General features: G+C 38.8%; 1 protein-coding gene across 1 annotated transcript in view; it reads right to left on the bottom strand.

Moving 5' to 3' along the window:
• Window positions 1-22,635, bottom strand: part of Hn (phenylalanine hydroxylase) — a 119,714-nt gene extending 97,079 nt beyond the window's left edge. The window contains exon 1 of the mRNA XM_083126346.1: window positions 22,501-22,635. Within this exon, the coding sequence (XP_082982472.1) occupies window positions 22,501-22,545 (45 nt within the window). The 5' untranslated portion in view covers window positions 22,546-22,635. The remainder of the gene's footprint in view (window positions 1-22,500) is intronic.
• Window positions 22,636-25,424: the final 2,789 nt, after the last annotated feature.

Raw genomic sequence — 25,424 nt, 5'->3', positions numbered from 1 at the left:
AGATTTACAGACGAGAGTACGCGGGGTGTGGCAGGACCTCGAACCCCATTTCAGCAATGGCCGTGGTTGATTCCCGACTGGTGTGGGAACGTGCTTTGTCGTGTTGCAGGAGCACTCCTTTTGCCCATTTTCCTGGTCGTTTTTTCTGAACCCATCTGGCGAACACTTTCCCCATATTAAGGTGACCGTGCACGATTCGCTGCAGGATGTTTCTGGACAGGCCCGTGGTTACCTCCATTTCAGAAAACGTGATGCACCTGTTCTCAAGAATGACTTGGTCAACCCGTGTAATGTTTTTTGGTGTTGTCACAGCCACTTTCCTCACAGAACTTATCTCTTTTTCTGTTGACGTGCGTCCTGTTTTCGAGCCTTCCACCCAATTGTAAACTGTTTTCCGTGAAGTCGCATGTTCACCACACACTGCTGCCAATCGTCTGCAAATCTCTGCTGTGGTCACACCCTCTCTCCATAGAAACCCAATTGTCCAACGCTGACTATTATAATCGCTTTCCATGTTGTCCAATAGTCCGCTGACAATGATGTACGGAACGTGCTGCTGTGTGAACACCGGGAATCGTTTTTGGGCTCTGCTACCTGAAATCTGTAGACTAGACTCGTAGCTTCATATTCCAGTCCTCACTTCTCGAATGGTGGACCGTGGGACCTGAAAAAAGAATAAAGTGTAAATCATTATAGTAAGCCCCTCGTTATATCCAGATAACTAAACTGAAATGGCATATATGAATATATTCTGGTTAACAGCTATGTTTTTTGAGCTGCATCACTATTTTTGTGAGAAACATACCTCGTTTGCTGCACCCCTGGGGAAAAATGCCTTGTTTGCGCCATCCCAGGAACAAATCCTGTGGATATCGATGGCGTAAGAGACAGGTAAATGTCATTAATTACTGGGTAAAACACATCTTGCAGTGCAAAATCGACGATCAATGGATGGACAATGACAAAGCAATAGCCAATAGTACCAGCATTCAGTGGCTCAGTATGTTAACAGCATTGATCATTGTTAGTACATAAGATCTCACCAGCAAGAAATTATTGTTACAAGAATGATAGACATACACTTTCTGGAATTAGAATTATTTTCGTCATAATATTTTTTCACAAATTTTAAAATTGCAATACGTTTAGAACACACTGGTTTACACAGTTTCCTCAATATGTTTTATTGTATTGTAAAACGTATGTACGAGTTATTGATTTTTCTGTCGAAACTATAATTTTCTTTAGTCAATATATAGTTTCCGAATGAATGTGTTTCTTCTACTTTTACGTTGCTTTTCTGTAACTTTTGCTAATCATGACAATGAGGATGAAAGGTTTATTTTGTTATTCTCTTATCTAGAGTCGCTTTCTGCCACTTTTGGCTAATTGTGAGAATGAGGCAGAATGATGAATGATGATGATGAGCAGTGTGGGGAATGGAGGAGCAGGAGGATCCATCCTCCCAACTAGGTGTCTTTCCTAGTTTTTGTTTTGAGTCTACTTTATGCACAGATAAGCTAATCGAGACTGAATCCGAACCACTAGTGCCTCTGTCAGGTATCGAACCTGTGGCCCTTTGCTTACAAGGTGACAAAATTTCCAATGTGTCTTAAAGGTAGCACTCCCAACAGGAACCTTACGTAAAGCATCGCTCCACGTGTTGCTCATTTAGCTATACCAAAGAAACATCCCCCAGCTACCGGCAATGTTAGAGCAAATATCTAACGAATTACGGGAATGATGATAAAAAATAACGATCTATTTTCCAGTAAGTACAACTATTATACTAGGGGCTTCTTTTGAATATCCATGTGGTGGTTTTAAGTTTTTCTCTTATGCAGAAGTAGCGATGTAGCGAAGTAGCGAGTATCGCACATGAGAAGCGTAGAGAGCTACTTTTTGGTAAATGTAGTTGTAGCCGTAGCGAAGCTATTCTTAAAATATAGCGTTCGGATCACTGTTCGTAATTTCCAAACTCTGACCACAGATGAGCAGGGTTCGAAAGCACGTGAGGGATGGACGTGATCCCCCTTCAACTAGACTTCACCATCCTTGACAATAGAGGTAAATTTTCAACCCTGCCAAGGATGATTTTTATCAACACACAAAAACAACATAAAGTTACATTTTGTAGATTTTATCGTATTATCCTCATAGAGCAATTGTCGTTTCTTGCTAGCGAACATAATTACTTCAATACAACACACGTGACTTTAGTGACTATAGTGAAACTAATACCATGTATTTAGTTCAGTACCAGGTACTTTAAGTATCTGCCATTATTGGTAAAGAATAGTATTTTGTTATTAAATATAATGAAAAATGTGTACAGGTGCAATGAGCACCGCCTACCAGTAACAGGACACAGTTGCCAGTTCCTACTGAATGCACTATCTTCACCCTGGGATTTGTTTTTAAACCTTTAAAAAAAAAACCGGGATTGATAGAAGATTTGCCTTAAATGCATATGCTTTACAGTTTACGTCTCAATCAATAATGGTAATGGCGCCATCCGCCGCCCCCTCCAAAGCAAAAAGTTAAATTCACATTCCGGTTGAGATAAAGGAGTTTTGTTGTAGAGGAGCGCGCACTTTTCAGGCAAAATTGAAATTTTTGATAAGGTTTCCTTCTGGGCTTGTAGACTTGCTGTTTGCGCGCGGATATTAAAAAGAGGTAACTTGGAGAATTACAACATTTACCTCAAAGCAAGTGAACGAGCGAGTTAAAAATTGGGGCGCCAAATTCTTTTCGCGTCTCGAGAGTAAAAATCTCCAATCTTTGCTCATGTCATCCACTATCTTCATAAGGGACAACTGACAAGTGGCAGCTGACACGCAACACTGAGATATCACACCAAAATGACAAGCGTTGATACTTCATGACAAACTACACGCACTTTCCTCTTTGGTCAAGGAAAAGCATTCACTGCATTTGCGCTATAAACATACCCAATTAGGAAACGAAAGCCTTGGTTCGAGTGACATCCAATTCACAATTGACATGCGCAAAGCGTGTCTTCACTCTAGTGTGAAATGTTGCATTCATTTCTTAACCCTTAACTAGTGTTGTGGGTCCACTGGGCAATATTGAATATTTGAACGTTGGTATGCGCAGCTGGGTCCGCCGCAGCACACTGCGCATCTCAGTACATTCCGCCAGTGATGCCAAAAGCAGGGAAATTTCCCTCGGCACAGGGAAATTTGAGGGTGAAAAGGGAAAAGGGAAATTTAATGAAAAATATCTAAAAAAAAAAAACAGGGAAATTTATCTCACATTTTCGTTTCATTCTTTTAAAAAGTTCGAAAATATTTTTTTCAGCGTGTACTTTTTCCAATGAATATTTAGCAACAGTGACACTTTTTAGTAAGCTTTCTTTCTCCCTGTTATAGATGACCTTGACCGGTCAGTCTTATATTTGTCGCGTTTCCTAGAAAGGCCTCAAGGCACGAGCCGCGCTGCACCTGGAAAGAATTTGGGACGCGATTTTCAACTTCTTTCCATGTTCATCATTTCAGAACGTGTCTTAGTGGCTGTGTGTGTGTCCTGTGTCGTTGCAAGGAGAATGGAAGAGGTGACTGATAGGAAGCTAACTGCAACTCCAAAAAAGGTGGGGATTTATCTGCAGATGAAAAGATATCTGGGAAACATGTGAAAAGCTAACATTGTTTCCTGAACTTGTGATTGTCTTAGAAATATTTGCACTGTGAGCGAAGCGAGTAAATTTTTTTCATTTGAAAAGTAGCAACATATTGGGTAATAATAATTGTTTCCTAAATCCTTGAATATCATAGAAATGTTTGTATCCCAAATGAGGCGAGTGGGAAAATTTTCTTTCTTTTCCCCAGGAAAATTTGAAAAACGTAGAGTACCCGACCTCACTTCGTTGCGCCCCTGTTATCTTCTCTTGTTCGAGAATATCTGCCCATTACTTCACACTTTTATGATTTTCATAAATATTTAATAATAATAATAAAGTTTGTTCCTCAGTCAAAACAGGCGTCAAAAGAAAAATATTAAGAGCAGGTCCCTAGCTAAGCTTTGACAATGGTTGGGTTTCAAAGTCCAACAATCATTGCGCCGCAGACAAAAAAAAAATTGGTTTGGGGATTTTTTCAATACATTAGTGTTTTATTTTAAAATTCAAATGTTTATTTTAGGATAATTATATTATGAAACTATGATCAGTTTCTAGTATTTTATTCAATGGGGGGTTTGAACCCACTAAACCCCCTTTATACGGTCTTGATTAACAGTTATAGTAATACAAAGATACAGTTTCAGATGTGTTTTGAAAATCGAGGGAAATTTAGGTCGGAAAAGGGAAATTTTACACTGGTAAAAGGGAAATCTTGCATTCGGAGATTGGCAACACTGCCTTCCGCTAGTTTGCTGAAGTATTCGCTTGAGAACGGGTGTGCTTTTCTCGTGAGTGCAAGGTGATGTGGTTGTGAGACTTGGTGGGGTCCAGTGGACCCACGACACTACTTAAGTACAACAAATATTCTTTTGTTTCTGAATATATTTTTGTATTTTTAGGAGAGTTTATGAACATGTGATTTAGATGGAAGATTTTGAACATACATTTCAATAATAAAATCAAAGTGAACATGATTGTAAGGTCTTATTTAAATTGTTCATTAAGAGTGAATAAATAAAGGTCCAAATATTAAGAATATGTGTTACAGTTGATTTCAGAATCGATAAATTTTGTTTTATTGAATTTTGAAAAATAAAGGTCCAGTGGACCCACGACATCGGTAGTGTAACATTTTTTCAGGACATTAGTTAAGGGTTCGTTTTTAAGTGACATTTCTTTCGGATGACAGGCGACATGTTTTCCGGTGTAAACTCTCCCTTGGGCTATAATTTAATGTTTCTACTCGTATTAACGCAGAGATCTATAATCTGTTTCTTACATTACGAAATTAGCCCTTGTTGATACCATGAAAAATATTGCATTTTGTTTGAGGGATTTAGTTCCTTATTCACATTAAAAGTATTTGCTGATTATAATGCCATATATTCTTATATTGCCTGATATCTTTCATTTTGCCCGTGAACATAGTTTGCATGTATTCGTAGACATTGTTGGCTATGTTATACCAGTGTTTGGAAGCAACTATAGTGTAAATCACCAACCCTGAGACCTTCTGTAAACAAACGGTCTCACCGATTCGATGTATCACTCCGCGTCAGCTGATTCATGACCGAAATCATCTGCTGTTACACTCATAGTTCGCCGCACCTATTCATTTTATATAAGAGCCTCTGAATGTGAGAACCCGCTCTCAAAACATCAGACGAATATGCAGCCGCATACATTGTTACTCTCCTGGTCATTCTCTCTTTCATAACCCTTAAAACTGCAGACACTGACACACCACTGCACTGGGATACGAACTTAACCACTTCATTTACTGGTTTCTCAGGATACCACTGACAGAACGTTACATAAATATTGAGTAGAATCTGTTTCTCACCCCTTTTCAAAGGCTGTCCTTACTGGTGTTTTGAAAACAAGCTCGGAGAACACGGAGCCCTTCCCGCACGCATAGAACTCGGCATGTTATTTTTCTAAGGATAACTCAGGCAATATTACTAAGTTGCACTACTTCCTTGCTGTTCACATGATTATTTTTAGAAAATAACCAATGTTATAAAACATCATTATGTACACAAATCTCTAAGCTCATTGAAAGTTACAATGCATATTACTACAAAATGTTCACACTTATCTTGCCTTGCCATGTCACCAAGTTATTTTACGAAGTGCACTTTATTTGGCGGAACAAAAATCGTTATTAGGATGCTTGTCAAAGTTTCCAACCGCAATAAATTTACGAACTTTTTGTCTTGTTTTGATCATCATCAATATATTTATTGGACTTACAGCAATGCATATGGCTGTTTATGCCCAATATATATTTTATTTACATAAGATACAATTTACATAAAATCTACAAACAAATTTCAAATACACTCCTATCTATATCATCCTTAGAAATATACATTACCATGTTATATCATTTTGTCTAAAAAAATGCAAGTAAAATATATTCAATTCACATGCAAGAAAGAAGCCAAATTTATGGGAAATGATTACTGGTGCAAAGAGTTAACCATAAAGGTGAAGCAATAAGTAAAAAAAAGAAAGAGCGTTGGGTTTAATGTGAGACGTCATTTGCGGCAGCTTATCCCATACTACAAATTGGCCATTGTTTTACCTTATGTAATGAATCCTGTAACAACGCTGGATTTTCGTGTGGATTATTTTAATTCTATGAGTTTGCAATGCTTTCTGTATGCACGTGGTTTTGTTTACAGAAGGTCTCAGGGTTTGTGATTTGAACCTTAGTTCTTGTATTCTTCTAATAACCTTGCTTGTATTGGCAATGTGTAACTTAACAGAAGGAAAATTGAATTCCATTGATGTCATACAATACAAAGGAAATTCTTGAGATGTTTACGTAGAGGCGCAATATTTGTCTGGGGAGGCAAATACCAGGATCAACGTACCAATAATAATAATAATAATAATAATTTTATAATAATAATAATACTACTAATAATATTTTATAATAATAACATTATTATTGTTATTATTGATTTGCTTTATTTTACTTCGCTTATTGCGCCACTTTTGGCTAATTTGCGAAGATGGGGATGAGTGATGAGATGAAATTGATGAATTAACACTCACAAACATCCATGCCAAGCCGGAATTCGAATCCGGGACCAACATTATTATTATTAGTAGTAGTAGTAGTAGTATCAAAGACGTTATTACCCTCGTAAATTATGCAAAAGGAGGTAGAAATTGGTACTAAACGATTTCTTTTCGAACAAACGATTTGAATTATTTTTTCAACACGTTCAATTTCACATTAATAATGGAAAACAAGCACACAAACTATTTTTGAAAGACAGAAAATTCTTGATAAATAAATTCAAAATATAATTCTTTTTTATATTAACATGTATAACTTTCATGCACGATATATGTTTCACATTATGCAACAATGGAGCGACGTGGACACTAAATTGTGCACATATTCAAAGTTTCTTTAATACATATTGTACACAACATATATTATTTAAATACATTACACAACCAATTCACCCATATCATAATAAACCAACAGCAAAAATTACACAAATGTGCACGCTCCCTTTCCTCAAAACAATTGTTCATGCATTTAAGATAAAATGAATTAAAACAAGTGTTATTTCTCTGTCTGGTAATTTACAATGCATTACAGAGAAGAATGATATATTGCGAGCGAAGCAAGTAAGAAAATTTTTGGATCCAATTTTTTTGCAGGCTGTAATCAGTATTGATTTAATAGGGTGCAAATAATTTCACGGGACGCCAATACATTCTCTCTTTTATAACTTTTGTGCCTCCCCGATGGTGTAGTGGTAACATCGTAGCCCGGTGATCAAGGGGTCCCGGGTTCGATACCCGGTTGAGGCACAAAGTGGTTCGGATCCCACTTTAAACTGTAGGTTCAGTCCCGATTACCCTTACTGTGCACAAAGTGGACTTAAAACACCAAATCAAACCAAACCGGTGGAGGCACAGTAGTCGGATCCTACTTTAAACTGTAGGTCCAGTTCTGATTAGCCTTTCTGTGCGTAAAGTGAACTTAAAACCACAAATCAATCAATCCGTTTTACAACTTATTTTCATTTAGATCGTTCGGTGCCCAGAGCGGACTCCCACCGTCCCCTAACTACAATCCTAAATTTGATAAGACTAAGAAAAGCAGGTATTGCGAGCGAAGCGAGCTAGAGGATTTTCCGAAAAGTATATTTCTTGCATAAAATTTGAAGATGTGGGCGGTAATTGCCCCCAGCAGGCAAACTTGACCATCAATGTTTGCCCCCTTGCACTCATTTCGGTCCAGGGTTGGGGGGATCCCCCCTGCCCCTCCCTGTGGTTGAACCACTGCTTGATATAGGCTAGTTATATACTTCAATTCTAGCAGCTGTCGCTTTGTCAGTTAGTTGATATAAATATATATAACATCTTAATAATAAACTGTAATCTCAAGGTATTTTAATCCATTTGGATAAAGAAAGAGACATTTCTTTAAAAATTAGCTGTCTCCAGTCAGCTGACTGCTCCATTGCTTCAGTGGCTCTTAAAATTCTCTTGTAATAATAATAATAATAATAATAATAATAATCACATCAGGAACACACTAGTGGCTCTCTTCTTTAATAAATTCACTGCTGTTGGTAATAACTTTTCCACGACATGGTCGCGCAACACAACACCACACAACTTCAGACAGATTTTCCCTCTTCTTTGTGTACCGGTACCCATTGCATATCAAACTCGGTTGACCCCTTTTGGTTGTTGTAAACTCCATGTTCTCCTTGAAAGCACTGATCCAAATAAGATAAACAATGTCTTGCGCCTTCAGGTGCCACCGGTTAGTCAAGGTTTGACTCATTATCAGCCAGGCTCGGACGAAACGCAACTCAATAAACCGTCGCGGACGAACTGTAGCATTTTTCTACGAATTTCTCTTTCGGACGAACTGCAACTCGGAAGAAACACTACGGAATCGTCTGTTACTGCGTTGCAAAATTGTTTAGCGTTGTCAAAAGGTCGTACCTGTTTCAGTGCAAAGTGTTTGATTTCATGGTGAATAGGGAAACTGTGCATAGCAAAAGCAGAGGCTTAATATTTAACGTTCTTGAATTTTTGGAGGGAAGTTAGCTACAAAGCCTGTAGCAAATGCAACAATATATGGACATGGGCGTCGGCAGGGGGGCGGGGGGTCGAATCGGTCGGTCGACCATCCCCCTGGAAATTTTCATCTACTCTTTTTTCAATTTATGGCAATTTATAAACGAAGCACTTTATTTCACCTCATTTTGCGTCATTGGTCTTGAGATATCGAATTTGGTACGAAACTTTCATAATTTGCAACACTGAAACTCTGTTAATTTGTAACTTTCACCCGTTTTGAAGCTTCTTATGCTACTGCGTTTGCTGCTGCTACTGCTACTAATGTTCGAAGTAACTATTATGTAATCTTGGATGTAACAAGTACTATATTATTCATATAATAAACTTATGGGATGCTAAAATAATTAAACTAGAACTGCTACTACTACTACTACTACTACTAGTAATAATAGTAGTAATAATAATAACAATAATGTAATTTAAAATATCGATAATGCAATAATGACAAACTACTGCATATGCTACTGGTGTGCATGACAATATTTTTGAGGGGAGGGAGTGTCCTCGACATTTTCGATTCGACCCCCTCTAGGAAAATTTCTGTCGACGCCCATGTATATGGATACGGCGGAAGGGAAGGAAAAATTCTGAAGCACGAAGCAGGGCAGTGTTAACTGAGTAAGTACTGTAATTTTCTTTAAGATTTATTATTCTCTTGATTTTAGATGTACATGTAATTATAACATTATCCACCTGAAATTTGGCTCTCAGGGGACATTGAGAAGATGTGACGAACGTACAAATGGTTCTGCTAATTTTCCGAACTTCATAGACTTGTTACCGAGGTATAACCCACTTCTTAAAACTCATGTATTTTCATGCAAAATATATAATTTCTTACAGTTTTTCTCTTGTTTTAACCTTTCGTGCCAGTTTTTACATAGGGGAGACCGGGGCATATTGTCACAAGGGGCACGTTGTCACAGTAACAATTCTGAGAAAAGCCTGAACGTCAGCGAGCTGGTGCTGCTTTCTCTTTTACCCACTAGATGTCACTCCCAACTTTTCTCGTTTAGAGGTGCGCGGGAAACACGTGGCTGAGTCAGTTGAGATTTGTCTGTTTTCTGTGCTTCAGTGTAAATTTTTTGAGTCCTAGAATTTTTTCTACTGTGTGTTCGTGAAAGCGTGAGCGGTAAGTATTTTCGTGTGTGTTATGTAGGTTAGAAATAGAGCTTTATAATGTGGTACTCTGAATGCGCTTAATCTTATTGTTTGGTACAGATATTTTTAAAAAAGAGGAACGACGACCCGTGAGGCAAGTTGTCACAAATAAGACGGGGCATGTTGTCCCTGTGACAATGTGCACCACTGTGTGTTAGTCATGATACAAGTGGTGTATTCCTCTTTTAACAAGTGATTCTCTTGCTTCGCAGATGGTGTGAGAACATACAACAGAAAGACTGAGATGAATGCCCCGCCCATGGGAGACCTACTGGCTGCAGCAAGAGCCGTGAAAAGAAACGACAACCCCGTATCAATACGTAAAGCTACCAAAGAATTTCATGTCCACTACAGAACATTGGCGAGATTTTGTGCACGTGTTACAGACGGTGAACTACAGTCCGGGCAATGCTCATTCACATTGGGTTACTCAACATGTAACAGAGTATTTGCGGAACACGAGGAAGACTTACTAATATCATACCTAAAACAAACCTCGGACATATACTTTGGACTCACGACGAAAGAGGTTCGGGATTTGGCTTACAACTATGCAAAAGCGCTCGGAAAGAAGTGTCCGGAGTCGTAGAACGAAAAGGGCACTGCTGGCCCAGACGGGTTTTCGGGATTTCTGAAAAGACATGATGACCTTGCTATAAGAACTCCCCAAGCAACCAGCCTTGCGCGAGCAACCAGCTTCAACAAAACAAACGTCGAAGCATTCTTCAACAATTTAAAGTTTATAATGGAACGCAACAAGTTTCGTCCCTCAGATATCTATAATATGGATGAGACGGGAATCTCAACAGTGCAACGTCCTAACCGTGTTGTTGCTCGTAAAGGTTTCAAACAGATAGGATCCATTACGTCAGCTGAAAGGGGAAGTTTAGTGACTCTAGCAGTTGCTGTGTCCGCAACGGGAAACACGGTTGCACCATTTTTCGTTTTTCCCAGGGTTCACTACAAAGAACATTTTATCAGGGGAGGACCACCGGGCAGCGCTGGGTGTGCAAACCCCTCCGGATGGATGAAGGAGGAAAATTTTATTGAGTTTTTGAAGCATTTTGTTGCCAACGTTAAATGCTGTAAGGAGTCTCCAGTGCTACTGCTTGTAGACAACCACGGATCTCACCTGTCAATTGAAGGTTTGGAATACGCCAGAAAAAACTGTGTTGTGGTTCTCTCATTCCCACCCCACTGTTCGCACAAATTGCAACCACTAGATAGGTCAGTGTTTGGACCTCTCAAGAAATTCATCAACTCTGCATGCGAGAATTGGTTGAAAACTAAACCTGGAAAAATCATCACAATCCACAATGTTGCAGACATTGTTGCCACGGCTTTTCCAATGGCTGCCACTCCCCGAAATATTAAGGCTAGTTTTCGTGTTACCGGCATATTTTCATTAAATTCGGAAGTATTCACTGAAGAAGATTTGATGCCAGGTTATGTTACTGTCCGATGCTGCACGAGTTCCAAGTCGCAAGAGCAGGAAGGAAGTACGGGTCATTCCACGTCAATTCATCCAGGCCATGTCACCCACCATGACCGATTATGATGAAATTCGGTATGCTTATAGAACGTTCGATAATGATTACAAAGATGACAACATTTTTAAAATTAGTGAAGGGGTTCAGAAGTTACGAGCTTTTTAAGAACTCCCTGTACGCCACATGCAGCTCCACTTTGAATAACACGCATTAGGTTATAAACGATCGTATCTTCCCTCGGGTTTGCCGTAGAAACTTCAAGTTTGTTTTCTTTTGTTCACAATAGTATCAGCTTTCATTGAAATAACGTTTCAGATGAATGCATCAATAAACATGTATTTTTATATATAGTTTTATGTCTTTTTTTAGAAAAATAAATGACTAACTTCAAGAGCGAATTTCATGCAATGCCCCCCCTTCAATTTCCCCCCAATTTGATATGTAGCTAGCTCAGAGTGTGTACTAATGCCTGATGGAAAAATTGGGATGGGCGGTACAGAGACAGGGTGATAAAAAAATCATTTGCATAAAATGACATTAAAAGTAAATCTTATTAAAAATGCTTATGTATTTAGCACAAAGCCTGAAGTACATTATATTTCAAGCTACAATATTCAAAATTTATGTTCACTATGTGTGAATGTAAGCATAGGCGTAACCTGGCGGGGGCAAAGGGAAGCACTTTCCCTCTCCCAAATTTATATATTAATTTAAAATTTGCAAGTAATAATTACAGTGGAACCCCGATTTAAGTTCCTCGATTTTACATTTTCCTTCATTTTACATTAAATCGTGGTGGTCCCAACATAGCAAATTGTTTATAAATTTTCCAAGATTTTGCATTTTCCCATGTATTAAGTTTTTTCAGCTTGGTCTCCTGGATAACTTAAAATCGACGTTCCACTGTAAATTAGTTTCAACAGTCTTCATCTTTTAAAAAAAATTATATTTAGGTTTAGGAATTAATTCGTGCGCCTGGAAAAGAGATGGCGTAACGAGCGTATCGTCCCATAGTTCCGTGTATCCACACATGCGTTGAAAACTCCTGTCAGCGCGCATCGTTCGTAATATAGGGCAGTTGATTGACGTGTCAACAACAGCATTTTGTAGTCAACTGAACATGGCGAAGTTCGTTGCAGATAAAGCGTTTTTGCGTGTTCTGCTTCATTACTTTAACATGCAGAAAAGTGCTACCGAAAGTCATCGTATTTTGGTGGAAGTGTATGGTGACCATGCGCTAGCTGAGCGAACGTGTCAGAAGTGGTTTGCATGGTTTAGAAGTGGTGATTTCGGCCTGGAAGACCAAGAGCGACCTGGACAGCCAAAAAAATTTGAAGACGAAGAATTGAGAGCATTGCTCGATCAGGATTCGTGTCAAACGCAGGAAGAACTTACAGAAGCATTAGGCGTTGATCAAACAACAGTTTCCAAACGCCTCAAAGCCATGGGAATTCAAAATATGTCACATTGGGTTCCACATGAATTGAAAGACAGAGTCGTTGAAAGACGAAAAACCATTTGCGAATTGCTGCTTCAAAGACAGAAAAGAAAGGGTTTTTTTGCATCGCATTGTTACTGGCGATGAGAAGTGGATTTATTACGAGAACCCGAAACGAAAAAAGGCCTGGGTGAAGCCAGGTGAACCAGGTCCATCACAACCGAAACGAGATATTCACTGTGCAAAGGTTATGCTGTGCATATGGTGGGATATGAAAGGTGTGGTGTACTATGAGCTGCTGCAACTGGGTGAAACTATTAATGGAGAACGTTATCGACGACAATTAATGTGTTTGAAGCAAGCTCTGGCCAGGAAACGACCAGAATGGGAGAACAGACATGATAAACTTATTTTCCAACATGATAACGCTCGCCCACATGTCGCAAAACCGGTCAAAACCTATTTAGAAAATGTCGGATGGGAAGTTTTACCCCACCCGCCGTATTCACCAGACGTTGCTCCTTCGGACTACTACTTGTTCGATTGCATGAATAACGATTTGATTGGACAGCGGTTCACTTCTTCAGAAGATAACGAAAAATGGGTCTCTGACTGGATCGCTTCAAAGGATGAGGACTTCTTTAGCCACGGAATCCGTAACTTGCCTGACAGATGGGCGAAAGTGGTGGCTCGCGATGGACAATATTTTTCTTAAGGTATTTATGTATTTTGTGTTTGAACTACAGCTTCAATGTGTGCGTAACAACCGCACGAATTAATTCCTAGACCAAATATATTATATAATTATATACATAAACATCATTATTAACATTCCCAAGTTTAGCAAATTTATCTTCGAGAACATTCTTTTTGTGCATTTTATCTCAATATGGAAGTTCTTTTTTTAGCTACTATTCATGGGGATACGTAATATGAAGTAAGAATTAATACTACACATTTGAGCTGATTGAACTTTTTTGAAATGGAGCTTTTTCGCTACATACCACAGAAAATATCTTTGTGACGGGATGGTTGGAACAGTAAAAATACTTGTATAGACTTCTATAGTATAAAGCAACAAGTACGGCAATTATGTACCAATTCGGTAGAAATAGTATTCAAGGGATAAATTTCTTAGTAATCATCTAGGGTGAAATGACAACAACCCACAGTACAATGTGTCAGTGATTGCAAAGTACTACAACCGTACCAGGAAGTATGCACTAATTTGAATTTACAGGTTCCGTAAGTTACTTTTTACAAGTAACTGAGTTACAGTCAATAATTAAAAAAGTTACTCAGTTTTTGTTACTGGTACTTCGAAAGTAACTGAGTTTCTTTTACAGTTACTGTAACAGTAACGTACTGTTAATGATCACTGATTTGTGTAGAAGTTACACAATATCAATGATCATGAAGACTTCCGTGTTTTACTTATGTTTCTAGTAAAAAATATGCATTTATATATTTACATTATTACTGCTAATAAATGATGGTAAACACAGTAAGCTTTACTTGAACGATTTTAATTAAGAAATCATTTGAATGCTGACCATGTTATTTTGAATATGGTGTCATTGATTCCACTTGCACCTATTTCTTTCTCCTCCATTGCAAGTTCAACAAGATCCAAGATCCACTCCCTCGACAATGACTTTTTCCTAGCTGGACAACAACATTCCAAACGAACGCAGCAGTCTACCAAAAACAATGGGGTTTTCACATACAATTAGAAATGAATTACAGTAAAGCGTGGATGTTCTAAATTTAGCATGCAACAAAGCATAGCTTCCTTGCCAGCAATTCCAAGAAAATCCTTTCACGTAGCATCCGGAGAAGGTACATATTTTATTTTTATAGTCTGGAACAGAATTGTCCAATTTAGCTATTTCCCTACTGTAAAAAGTAACTCTGTTACCGCTGTTAACGTTGCAGGTACTTACTTTTAAAAGTAAGTTACAGTTAGAATTTCTAAATAAAAAGTAATTGTACTTGTAACTTTGTAACTATTTACTTCGAAACACTAGTTGTTTAACAGTCAGAGCAAAAATAGTACTATCTTAATGGGTGTCACTTGGAAACCATCTTCGGGTTGGGATAATCACAAAGTTTTCCATCGCATAAAAATAGTGTCCAGGATTATTTGACAAATAAATTTGAAAAATCACAATTATTACTCTTTATTCGTTCGTTCCTCAAGTGCCAGGAGGATCACAAAATATATTTAACTAGTAAATTTTAATTAATACATAAATTTGGGAGAGGGAAGTGCTTCCCTTTGCCCCCGCCAGGTTACGCCTATGCTTACATTCACACATAGTGAACATAAATTTTGAATATTGTAGCTTGAAATATAATGTACTTCAGGCTTTGTGCTAAATACATAAGCATTTTTAATAAGATTTACTTTTAATGTCATTTTATGCAAATTATTTTTTTATCACCCTGTCTCTGAACCGCCCATCCCAATTTTTCCATCAGGCATTAGTACACACTCTGAGCTAGCTACATATCAAATTGGGGGGAAATTGATGGGGGGGCATTGCATGAAATTCGCTCTTGAAGTTAGTCATTTATTTTTCTAAAAAAAGACATAAAACTATATATAAAAGTACATGTTTATTGATGCATTCATCTGAAATGTTATTTCAATGAAAGCTTATACTATTGTGAACAAAAGAAAACAAACTTGAAGTTTCTACGGCAAACCCGAGGGAAGATCATCATCATCATCATCAAAATCGGTGATGGTGGGTGACATTTTCACAAAATTCTGGATGATTTGACATGGAATGACCCGTACATCAAATTTTAGTTTAGGCTCATCATAAGCGGATGCTGAAACGGGGAGATCGCCACCGCCTGAAGTAACAGCATCAACAGGAAGAACATCGGCCTCACCTACCGAAATGGTATCATCAATGTCGGCTGAAGCAGCGACCGAACTCGCTCCCGAGCATATCAGACCATTCCCGAAGGCAGGGCCAAGGAAAACCAACAACAGCAGAAGAAATTGCAAGTCATGCATTCTCACTGATACTCCAGAGAGAAACCGAATTGTGAATTCCAGAAGAAACAAGGTCAAAGGCAAAACTCCTGCAAAGAAAAGACTGAATCTCGAACAAAAAACAACTCCATCTAAGAAACAATGTCGACGAAGGTCCAAAGATGATTACGATTCTTCCTCAGAGGACGACGACACGCTGTGTTTGGTGTGTGGGGATGGACAAATACAGGCAGTGAGCAGTGGATTCAGTGCATTCGATGTAAAGGATGGTCCCACGAAAAGTGCGGGACGAAGAACTTGTTTTACGTGTGTGTTAACTGTGATTCTGACGATGACGTCTAGGTCTGGTAACTTAATACGTAGAAGCAAAAGAATAAACATTTTGAAAACGATCTGAGGTGCCAACTGATAAGACTAAACTAAACTTTGTAATAATATTTACTCCCTTTGTAGCTATACATAGGTCTTTAATAGGAATTATTTTGCAATTTATTAACTCTAAAATCACAAGAAAGTTGAATGCCATTGGCAAATTTCGTATGTTGGAAATGTAGGCCCTATCTTTTACAAATTTTCTTACTGAAACAGTTTTCTGTAACCTTTAAGGTTGTAGTTTTGATTCATTAGCTACTCTGTAAGCTAGTGTTGTTTTCATGAAAGTTCTGGTTTACCTATAAAGATTCATGTAACAATATATGTATCTTTTGGGATGAAGAAAATATACAGGAACACCTACTTTATTTCCTGTTTAACTAGCATAATTTACCATTTCATTTAATTAGCTTTTTAAGTCTCTTTTACATGCTAAGTATTTAGTGCTAGTAACATTTCCAGTCTTTTTCTAGGAGTTGCATTAATAATATATACCTATTTAATGAAACTGCCACTAGAATAGCATGTGACAACTTGCCCCAGATATTGTGACGACTTACCCCGCATATGGGGTACATTGTCACAACTGTATTGATCGTAAAGAAGAGTTAATAAGTCCAGTTCAGGATGAGTTACATTATACACAGGAACATATGTTGTGCACAAGATAACTAAGTATTTGCATGTAAAAAAATATAATTTTCGGCCTTACGTGAGAGCCACAAAAAAATAAAATGTGAAAATTGTGACAAAGTGCCCCGGTCACCCCTATGTATGTACTTTCATATTTGAATGTATCTAATACAAAATGAAAACGTGTTTATGTTTTAGAAAGGAAGCTTTTTGTTTTTAAACGAGGGACGCACAACTGAAAGTTGCGGGGAGGCGCAGAGCATGTTAGTTACGCTACTGGGCTGGATAATTTCCGAAATATTTGAAATTTTGTTTAAAAAATCATGAAATATAACTCTGTGATAACCTCATTTTCAGTGAATGGTGATCAAAACTTGGGTTGCCAGTTAACCTCATTATGTAAGCAGAAACGTGTGCGAGTATTTGACAGGGGTGGCATAACACTTCTGGACGCGAGACCGAAGTGCACACCCATAGAGCCAAACCACCAGCCGCCACTGTGAAGAACGTAGATTAAGTGCTCTCTGTATGATATCTGTGTATTGAGAAAAAGTACAAAAAGACATAGAACTACTCATCAACAAAATGATAGATGTTTATGGAAAGGAAGCAAAGCGAATCCAGTTTCTATCTAAATAGCAAACTCGAATCTAAGCTTGTGTATACAATGCGACAGTATTTTCAATTCAATTTGAATTTTATGATTTGTAAGGTAGTAGTAATAATAATAATAATAATAGCTAATAATAATAATAATAATAATATATTAATAGCAATAACAACAACAATTGAAGTTTTTACGACTGAAGGGAAAGATATGAAATCTTACTATGCCCCCCCTGAGAAAAAATCCTGAGGGCGGCCTTGAAGTGGGCATCCCGCCCTAAAGCAAAAAGATTAATTCCTCAGGTAAGTTTACATTGCTACATGTAACTTTCTTAGTTACCTTTTAAAATGAGTAACTGTAACTGCAACAACAAGTTACTGTTTCCGAACACTTTTATATACATGTAGACAATGTAATCTATGTAGACAACATGGCGACGGCCATAGGCTTATCAACTAGTGTTGTAAAAACGAATTTTCCTACTTTTTTTTTTCTTTTTTTTTTTAAGATGGGTGTACTTTTCTTTATAACTAGGCCTAGAAGCAGTTTTCTGCTACCAAACGCCATGTATTAAATATCCTGTGAATGGTGAGGAACTAATACAACTTTTGCGTCATGCGATTGCCAACTGGTTTTCTACCATTTCTCAACAGCTGGTGCTTGCAAGATTATCTTAATTTACTGGTTTCCTATTTCATGCATAAATCTGAAGTTGATTTCTTACTCAACCTTGGCATTACCGAACGGGAGAATAGGGTTGCTCTAATAAAGCTGTCTCTATTTACTAGGCCACATACTTTTCCAGCAGACTGCAGTGGTGCCCACGGGGGGGATTATGGCGTATGTTGCGCGATCGAGATTTTTTTTTTCCCCTTCAAATAATATAAAATTCAACATTTTTATATTTTTCCAAAATATATGTAAAATTTTATAACCTTAAATGCACCATATTTAATCCATTAGATGAAGAAAAGAAAGTGTTTAAGGGTATTATCGAAGGTTTTAGGCCTTAAGCCTTAATTGACACGTAGATTCTAGGGGGGATTCTGAATGAATTAAATGTTGGGGGGACAGTATCCAACTCTTGGTCTTAGATTATGGCGGGTATTTTAGTTAGAGGAGAATTGAGCATTAAATTGAGGCGGGTATCCAATTCTTGTGTATTAACCGAAGTTCTTGGTGCGGAGATTATGAATTAATTTTTTTGGAGGAGGCAATATCCAGCCTTCAATATCAACAGTAAGTCTAAAATTGGCATGGACATTTTTATGCTAGGATTGGGTTTTAAATTTAAAGGGGGATAAAGTGTTAAATCTTTAATTTCTGTAGTGGAGAGAGAGTTCGGACATTAAATTTTGGAGACTCTATTTAAATATATGTTATCCATACGTTTTCGTCCCCGAACGTGCGAAAAGAGAAGCTGGAAAAGACTAAATATCTCTGGATCCTAAGAAAGTATTAACACCCCATGAAATTTATATTCTTGAAAGCCTGCCAAGAAATGGATGTAAAAATTTTCTTGATCGCTTCGCTGGCATTCACGTGTTGCTAGGATGCGTGTTTGGAGCTTGAATGAGGGGAATGTGAAGTTTATATACTATAGCTGCATTACAAGACAAGATATATTCTCGATTATGATGAACGATTTTAGGGACGGTCTTGAGTGATGGGCCCTCTGTTTAGGGAGGAGGGGTATATCAAGCATAGTGTTCAGTAAAGCTAAGAGAAAAGTTACTTTCGGTAGACACGATGTCGCAATTAAATACTTTTTTGGTGATTACGATATGGTTTGAAGCGCGAATGATATGATTTGGGGGGGGGGTGCGCCATTGGCCTTGGGGGGGATGGACACCCCTGGCAGACTGTGTTACAATTGCTATATGTACTGATTGTGTGTGACATGGAAAGATTATATAGGCAAATTCGGGCAGAATTTTGCTATCTAGGAATGACAAAAAAATTATGTTGTCACATGATCCATCAATGGTGGAGAAAGTTTGCAAGTCAACCAACCAATTAATTCTGTCTAGACAGAAGTTCAAACTTAAGATCAGGGGGCTGGTAAGTTCGCACAGTATCTGGACTGTAACACGCTTTTCTTACGTGTATACGTTCATCCATTGCCATTGCCAACAACATGTCTTCAGGGTGTACGAAGAAAGAATTTCTTTGAATGAAAGGATCAATTACTTCTAACAAAAATGTTGAGCCATGTCTGAATTGTTTTGCACACATGCTTTAAACCCACGGCCGTCGGTAGATGGGGGACACGTCCTCCTCAATAATTGATGAGGAGGATCGTCCCCCCAATATTTTTCCTATTTTCGAAAATCGTATTAGTTTTTGAAAGAATGAAGTAATGGGTTTTTTTCCGAAAATAATTTTTTATCGAGTGGAACTATACTCACAAGCACATATAAGAGGGGGAATAGTGTGTATAGTCATCGAAACTTTTTTTTTTGGTAAATCCTGAGACACTCTACCTCTTTATTTCATTCATTAGAAGATGTATTTTCTTTAAAACCATTTCTGAAAACTTAAATGCATATAACTATTTATTCTTAAAAAGTCCATGACAATTAAAGAATCTGATTCGTGACAGGCAACTTAGTAACACAAAGATACGAAAACGTCGAAATGAATAGAGAGCCGTGGTATTCTTTACCGCTAACCATACTTACGCTTTCGTCCGCTTTTTGTTGACATGATTGTTACATTTCCAACGTGAGGATCAACAAAGCGGGCGGTGGGGGGCACCGTAAGAAAATAAGGGAACCGATAAGGATTGTTAATTAACTGCATTTCATTGTTATACTGAAATGTTTCTTTGTCGAAGTTCTGCTATCTTAACTTCTCGAAACGTGAGCCTTGTTTACAAGGTCTTTTGTAGATTAAATGTTGCGGTTCTTTCTTTGACCAAAACGTGTGGTTTACGATTTCGACAACGAGGCCGTACCCTGCTGCACTTACCTTTCCTTGCTTGTTGATTTCGTGTGGCTGTCGTCTGTTCAGACAATGAACATGGACAGATTTGTAATAAAGATCACAAACACCCACCGATAATGGTAAGGAGTTGCATACAGAGAGACCAAAGAATATAGTGGAAATGGGAGTGCGCCTCGTGATGTTAGTTCTTCTTCATCAGTTGAAATTACGGCTTCAACAGCATCAGCACGACCAGTTAGTTACACAAGATTGTCAATTTCGAACTGCTGCATGTCCTGAAACGGGCGTAAGTACGCCTATGTTTTTCCAGTTCGCCACTGGAGCCAAATCACGATTTTAGCAATCAACAACTTAAAGGACGTGTTTTAAAATTTCAACCAAAATGGTTTGAGTCTTACAAGTGGCTTCATGTTATTAATGGCAACGATGGAGTATTTTTCTTTTTTACTGCCACAAATACCATAGTATCGCTCCAACGAAATGTTTAGTGACAAAAATGGACTTTGCCTTTGTGACCGCAGGTTTTCGAAATTGGAAGAAAGCATTAGAAAAGTTTTCTGCACACGAAAAGAGCTCAGCTCGCCTACAATCGGTTTTGAGACATTATTTCTTTTATGTAATTTTGATAATATTGATAGAGTCAATAGCTAATATTGTAATATTTGTAGACCCAGTGAGTAACATTGGCCAATGAAGAGAGAAATGTTGAATAATGGTTCATTTCATATTAATCGGTTAGTTTATCGTATTGGTCATATATATAAATTAAACATCTGTTACATAAACTTATTCTTTCATTATATGGTTTCAATTTCTTGCGTCCCCCCAATAATTAGTACCTACCGACGACCGTGTTTAAACCGTTGAGCAGAAGCAAGTTGGCAAAACAACCAAAGCCACATAAGAGTGCGTGTAACTTGTGGCGGAAATCTTCGCCAATAACAACGTGCTGAACAGTTATGTATGGAGCAGGTGAACGAAAACAAGTCTCTGCGCAAGTAGTGACGGCTCCACCAATGAACACATGAGAGGAACGGGATTGCTTGGAGGGGGAAAGCGATTGCAGTTACCAGCCTCCCAAGCTCACTTGCTTTGCTCACTCCACCCCCCCCCCCTCTTTCTCTGACTCTATTCGCGGCCTTGCTCCAGAGATAAGTGGGATAGGGTGTAAGATCTATTCAGTGTTCGTTGAAAGAAACTGATACGATTGTTAGAGCATCGTTTCTACAATTTGCGATAAAGCCTTTAGAATCGTATAATTGTATATGTGGAAATGTGTGTGTGTGTGTCGGAGGGAAGGGGGGGGGGGTGTCAAAAGTGGCAAAGTGGACAAGTCACCAATTTTGTGACCTCGATATCTGGCGTAAATTTAGTGTTTCAGCTGAAATTCTTCTAGCGGTACATACCCTCAACGTTTGGTTTGTTGTTACATTTTAGTGAAATCGATTAAATTATTTCAAAATTTGAAGGTGGATTTTCTTTATGGTGGGAAGTTTTCAAGTTTAGCTAGTATCTTCAAATCCATGTCTGGACTTCATTTTCCGAGATTAAGAAAGAAAGACCTAATAAATTGTAGGGTATTACTTAGGCTCTTGAAAGTATGGTGGGTGGGTCAAAGTAGAGAGGAGGCAAGTTGACTACTGCCTTAAAATTATTTTTTTTTATCTGAAATTTTCATAGCAGCTACTTCTTTGTAGGACTGTTTTGGTATTTCATTTGAACAGCCAAAGCGAGGAACTTGCAACATGCGGTTAGAATTTTTGGGGGCAATACACTTGGTACGGTTGATGAGTGAAAAGTCTATTTTCCTCTTGAATTCGGTTCTAATCTGTGTAAAATGAATTGTGATGTGCTACCATTGGTTGACCTATAAGCGCCGCTCAACGAGCGAAAACCTGCTCGATGAATATCGCTCGACAACTACTTAGGCCTGTGATTTTGCTTGAAGCACGGTTGCCAACAGCTTAATTATGAATACACATTAACCATGTGCTAGTGATTCTTGTTCCTTCTTCTCTTTCTCTTTACGGACGTCATTGTGAAACTGACAAGTGATAAGAGATATTACAAAGACTGACTTACCGTATCTGGTGGAAGTTCGTCTACCTTCTGCGTTCCTGTGCTCATGATGACGTACTAGTAAGGGCAGCACGTGTAAGTTTGGGAACGGCAACAAAATTCTGTGGATTTAAGTAGCCTTTGGAATGTAGAAATGTGAAAAAATAAAACTCTTGTTTCTGGCACGTTGCCAGGAGAAGGTGCGGTTATTAGAGCAAGGGGAAGTGTGTTGAGGAAAGAAATGACTTGACACAGTCATTTGGCTACTGTTATCTAAGGGCAGGGAGGTCGATTAAGATAAGAAGAAAGTGGCACGATTAGGTAACTGTTCGACAACTATAATGTTAATCTTAGTGCACAGGATTGGATTTCTAATATAAGCTGTTGGAATATGATTTAGGATAACGATTCCTTCACCCCGTGATTGAAGGTGATGAAAGGATGTAGACGATATCGGAAAAGCAGCTGGTGTCCCAAATGTAGTATCCATCCGCGATGAAATGGTTAGTTTCTTGCTTACTGATACAGAATGTCTTTTGTCACGTAAGCAAATGATATCAGCAGTTCTTCCAGCAAAGCAGCAAGATTTATGAACAGCCGAGATATCGCCAGTAATAATAACCCTGGGGGTATCTTGCACTGAATGTAGAAACCAGATCTTCAAGAGTTTATCCGTGATTTTCCATCGAGGGTAAATTTATCGACGAAATGATCATGGTCCTGGTAAAAGAATTTAAAGAGTGTTGGGAAAATTTCGGGGTTCGGGAGTGTTCGACGTGGTCATATTAATTAAAACTAGATAGCACCCGTATAGTACGCTGCACTTTTTGACACTATGTTTAGTGCAGGTGTATTCCAGTGTCAGGCTGGTGCAAACAAATGACGTTCAACCAAGTAGACGATAAGCGGTGTTCAAGTTCAGAAGATTCAACAAATGTCTGTCTGCTGCTATAAACGTTCATTTGATTAGTTTGCACGCACCACGTGACCATACAGCACAAATTACACCGCTCCAGAAAGTAGTGCAAACGGTGCAGACACCAAATACACTACTGGCAGCAAATCAACGAAGTAGTGGAGTCGGTGTTGCACCGTGTAACGAATACGCGCGAGTGCAGAGAGAGTAAAAAAATGAAGCGAACTAGAAGGGACTAATAAATTTCGTGGTGCAACACGCCTTTGAAGGTCAAGGCCTGCGAAGTAACTTTTCACTAGGCGATGAATGGCCAACGCATAGAGCTCCATGCCTTATAGTACAGGGTGGGAAATAACCTTTTGCTAGGGGTCTGCAGGAAAAAGTAACAACAATTAAGAAATTATGGTAATACCAAATGTTTACTACGACAATTGTGGTTACAAAAACAAAATTAAAAGTTAGTTCACGACAAAGCACCTTGCTTCAAGGCAAATGCTAAAACCAAGACCTTCTTCGGCGAAGTGGCATTGACTTCTTCAGCAGTTCTGAATGGCCGGGTGCATCACCGGACCTGAATGCAGCGGAGCACTTTGGGGCTATTCTGAAGGACGCAGTTGAGTCCTTGATGATAGTGGACCGCTATTCCCGCCAACACTCCTTGCACATCTGGAACAAGTCCTCCGTGACATGGAATGGAATACAGACTTGTTTGCGAATCTTCTGAGCTCCTACCCTGATCGTCTTCGTGATGTGAGAGAAGCAAACGGCGGACATACTAACTTTTAATTTTGTTTTTGTAACCACAATTGTCGTAGTAAACATTTGGTACTACCATAATTTCTTAATTGTTGTTACTTTTTACTGTGGACCCCTAGCAAAAGGTTATTTCCCATCCCGTACGTATTTTGGCTTTCTAGACCGTAGTTCGCTACTTGTTTTCAGTGGATCGCTAATTATTGTCCTAACGATGTTCGATCAATGCAGACATGTTGCAACTACCATCGAGGATCAAACCTTGGACCACTGGCACCAAGGGCGGGAGCACTAACCATTCAGCTACACAGGATAAACATTACCTTCGTACAGTTCTCAATTCCTCGCTCCTGTATATAGGCTATGTAGAGATCTTAACAGACAACACTTAGCAGCTTAGAGTCCATCTTGAGTTTCAATACCACAACGATAAACGAAATTGGATGGATTAATTTGGTTCATTTTACTTCGCATTTCTGCCTCTTTTGGCTAATCGCGAAGATGAAGATGAGTGATGATATGATGAAATTGATGAAGGGACATGCACAAATAACACTCATGCCATTCCCAAACTGGGATTCGAACCAGGGAAACAAAAATGACATGAAATCATAGTTATGTTTCTTTATTTGAATAGTTGTTTTAAGTCCACTTTATGCACAGAAAGGCAAAACGAGACTAGACCTACAGTTTAAAGTTGGATCTGAACCACTGTGCCCTATGCCTTCACCGGATATCGGACCCCGGGACGCCTTGATTACAAGCCGACAACGTTATCGAGGAGACTTCATAGTTATGTGTTGATTGATTGATTTGCGAGTAGGCCTCCCTTGCGTGTGTGTGTGTGTGTATGTACTACTACTACAACTACTACTACACACACATGGCTGCTTTAGTGGGCCTCCCCTATAGCGTAGTAGTAACGTTGTCGCCTTGTAATCAAGGGGCTCCGGGTTTGATACCTGGTGGAGGCACATTATACCGCGTTTGTTACAACCTGTCCCCGTTCCCGCTCTAGTTGCTCCCTGGCTTTTCTCGGTGCTGGGGAAAGTCAAAGCCAGGCAGCCAATTGAAATACGCAACGTCGCAACAGCGTCTACGTAAGCGCCTCTCTTCTGGCTTCCATTCGCTCCTCGCTGCCCAGCAGACGATTTTTTCCTCGTTTCTCATTGGCACCGAAACTGTCGAGCGCTCCCTAGCGCGGGAAGCGGGACAGGTTCTACCAAACGCGGTATACACAGTGGTTCGGATCTGACTTTAAACTGTAGGTCCAGTCCAG

The sequence above is a fragment of the Lepisma saccharinum genome, chromosome 8 (assembly GCF_977018435.1).
Source record: "Lepisma saccharinum chromosome 8, izLepSacc3.1, whole genome shotgun sequence".
Lineage (NCBI taxonomy): Eukaryota > Metazoa > Arthropoda > Insecta > Zygentoma > Lepismatidae > Lepisma > Lepisma saccharinum.
This window is presented reverse-complemented; position numbering and strand designations above follow the sequence as displayed.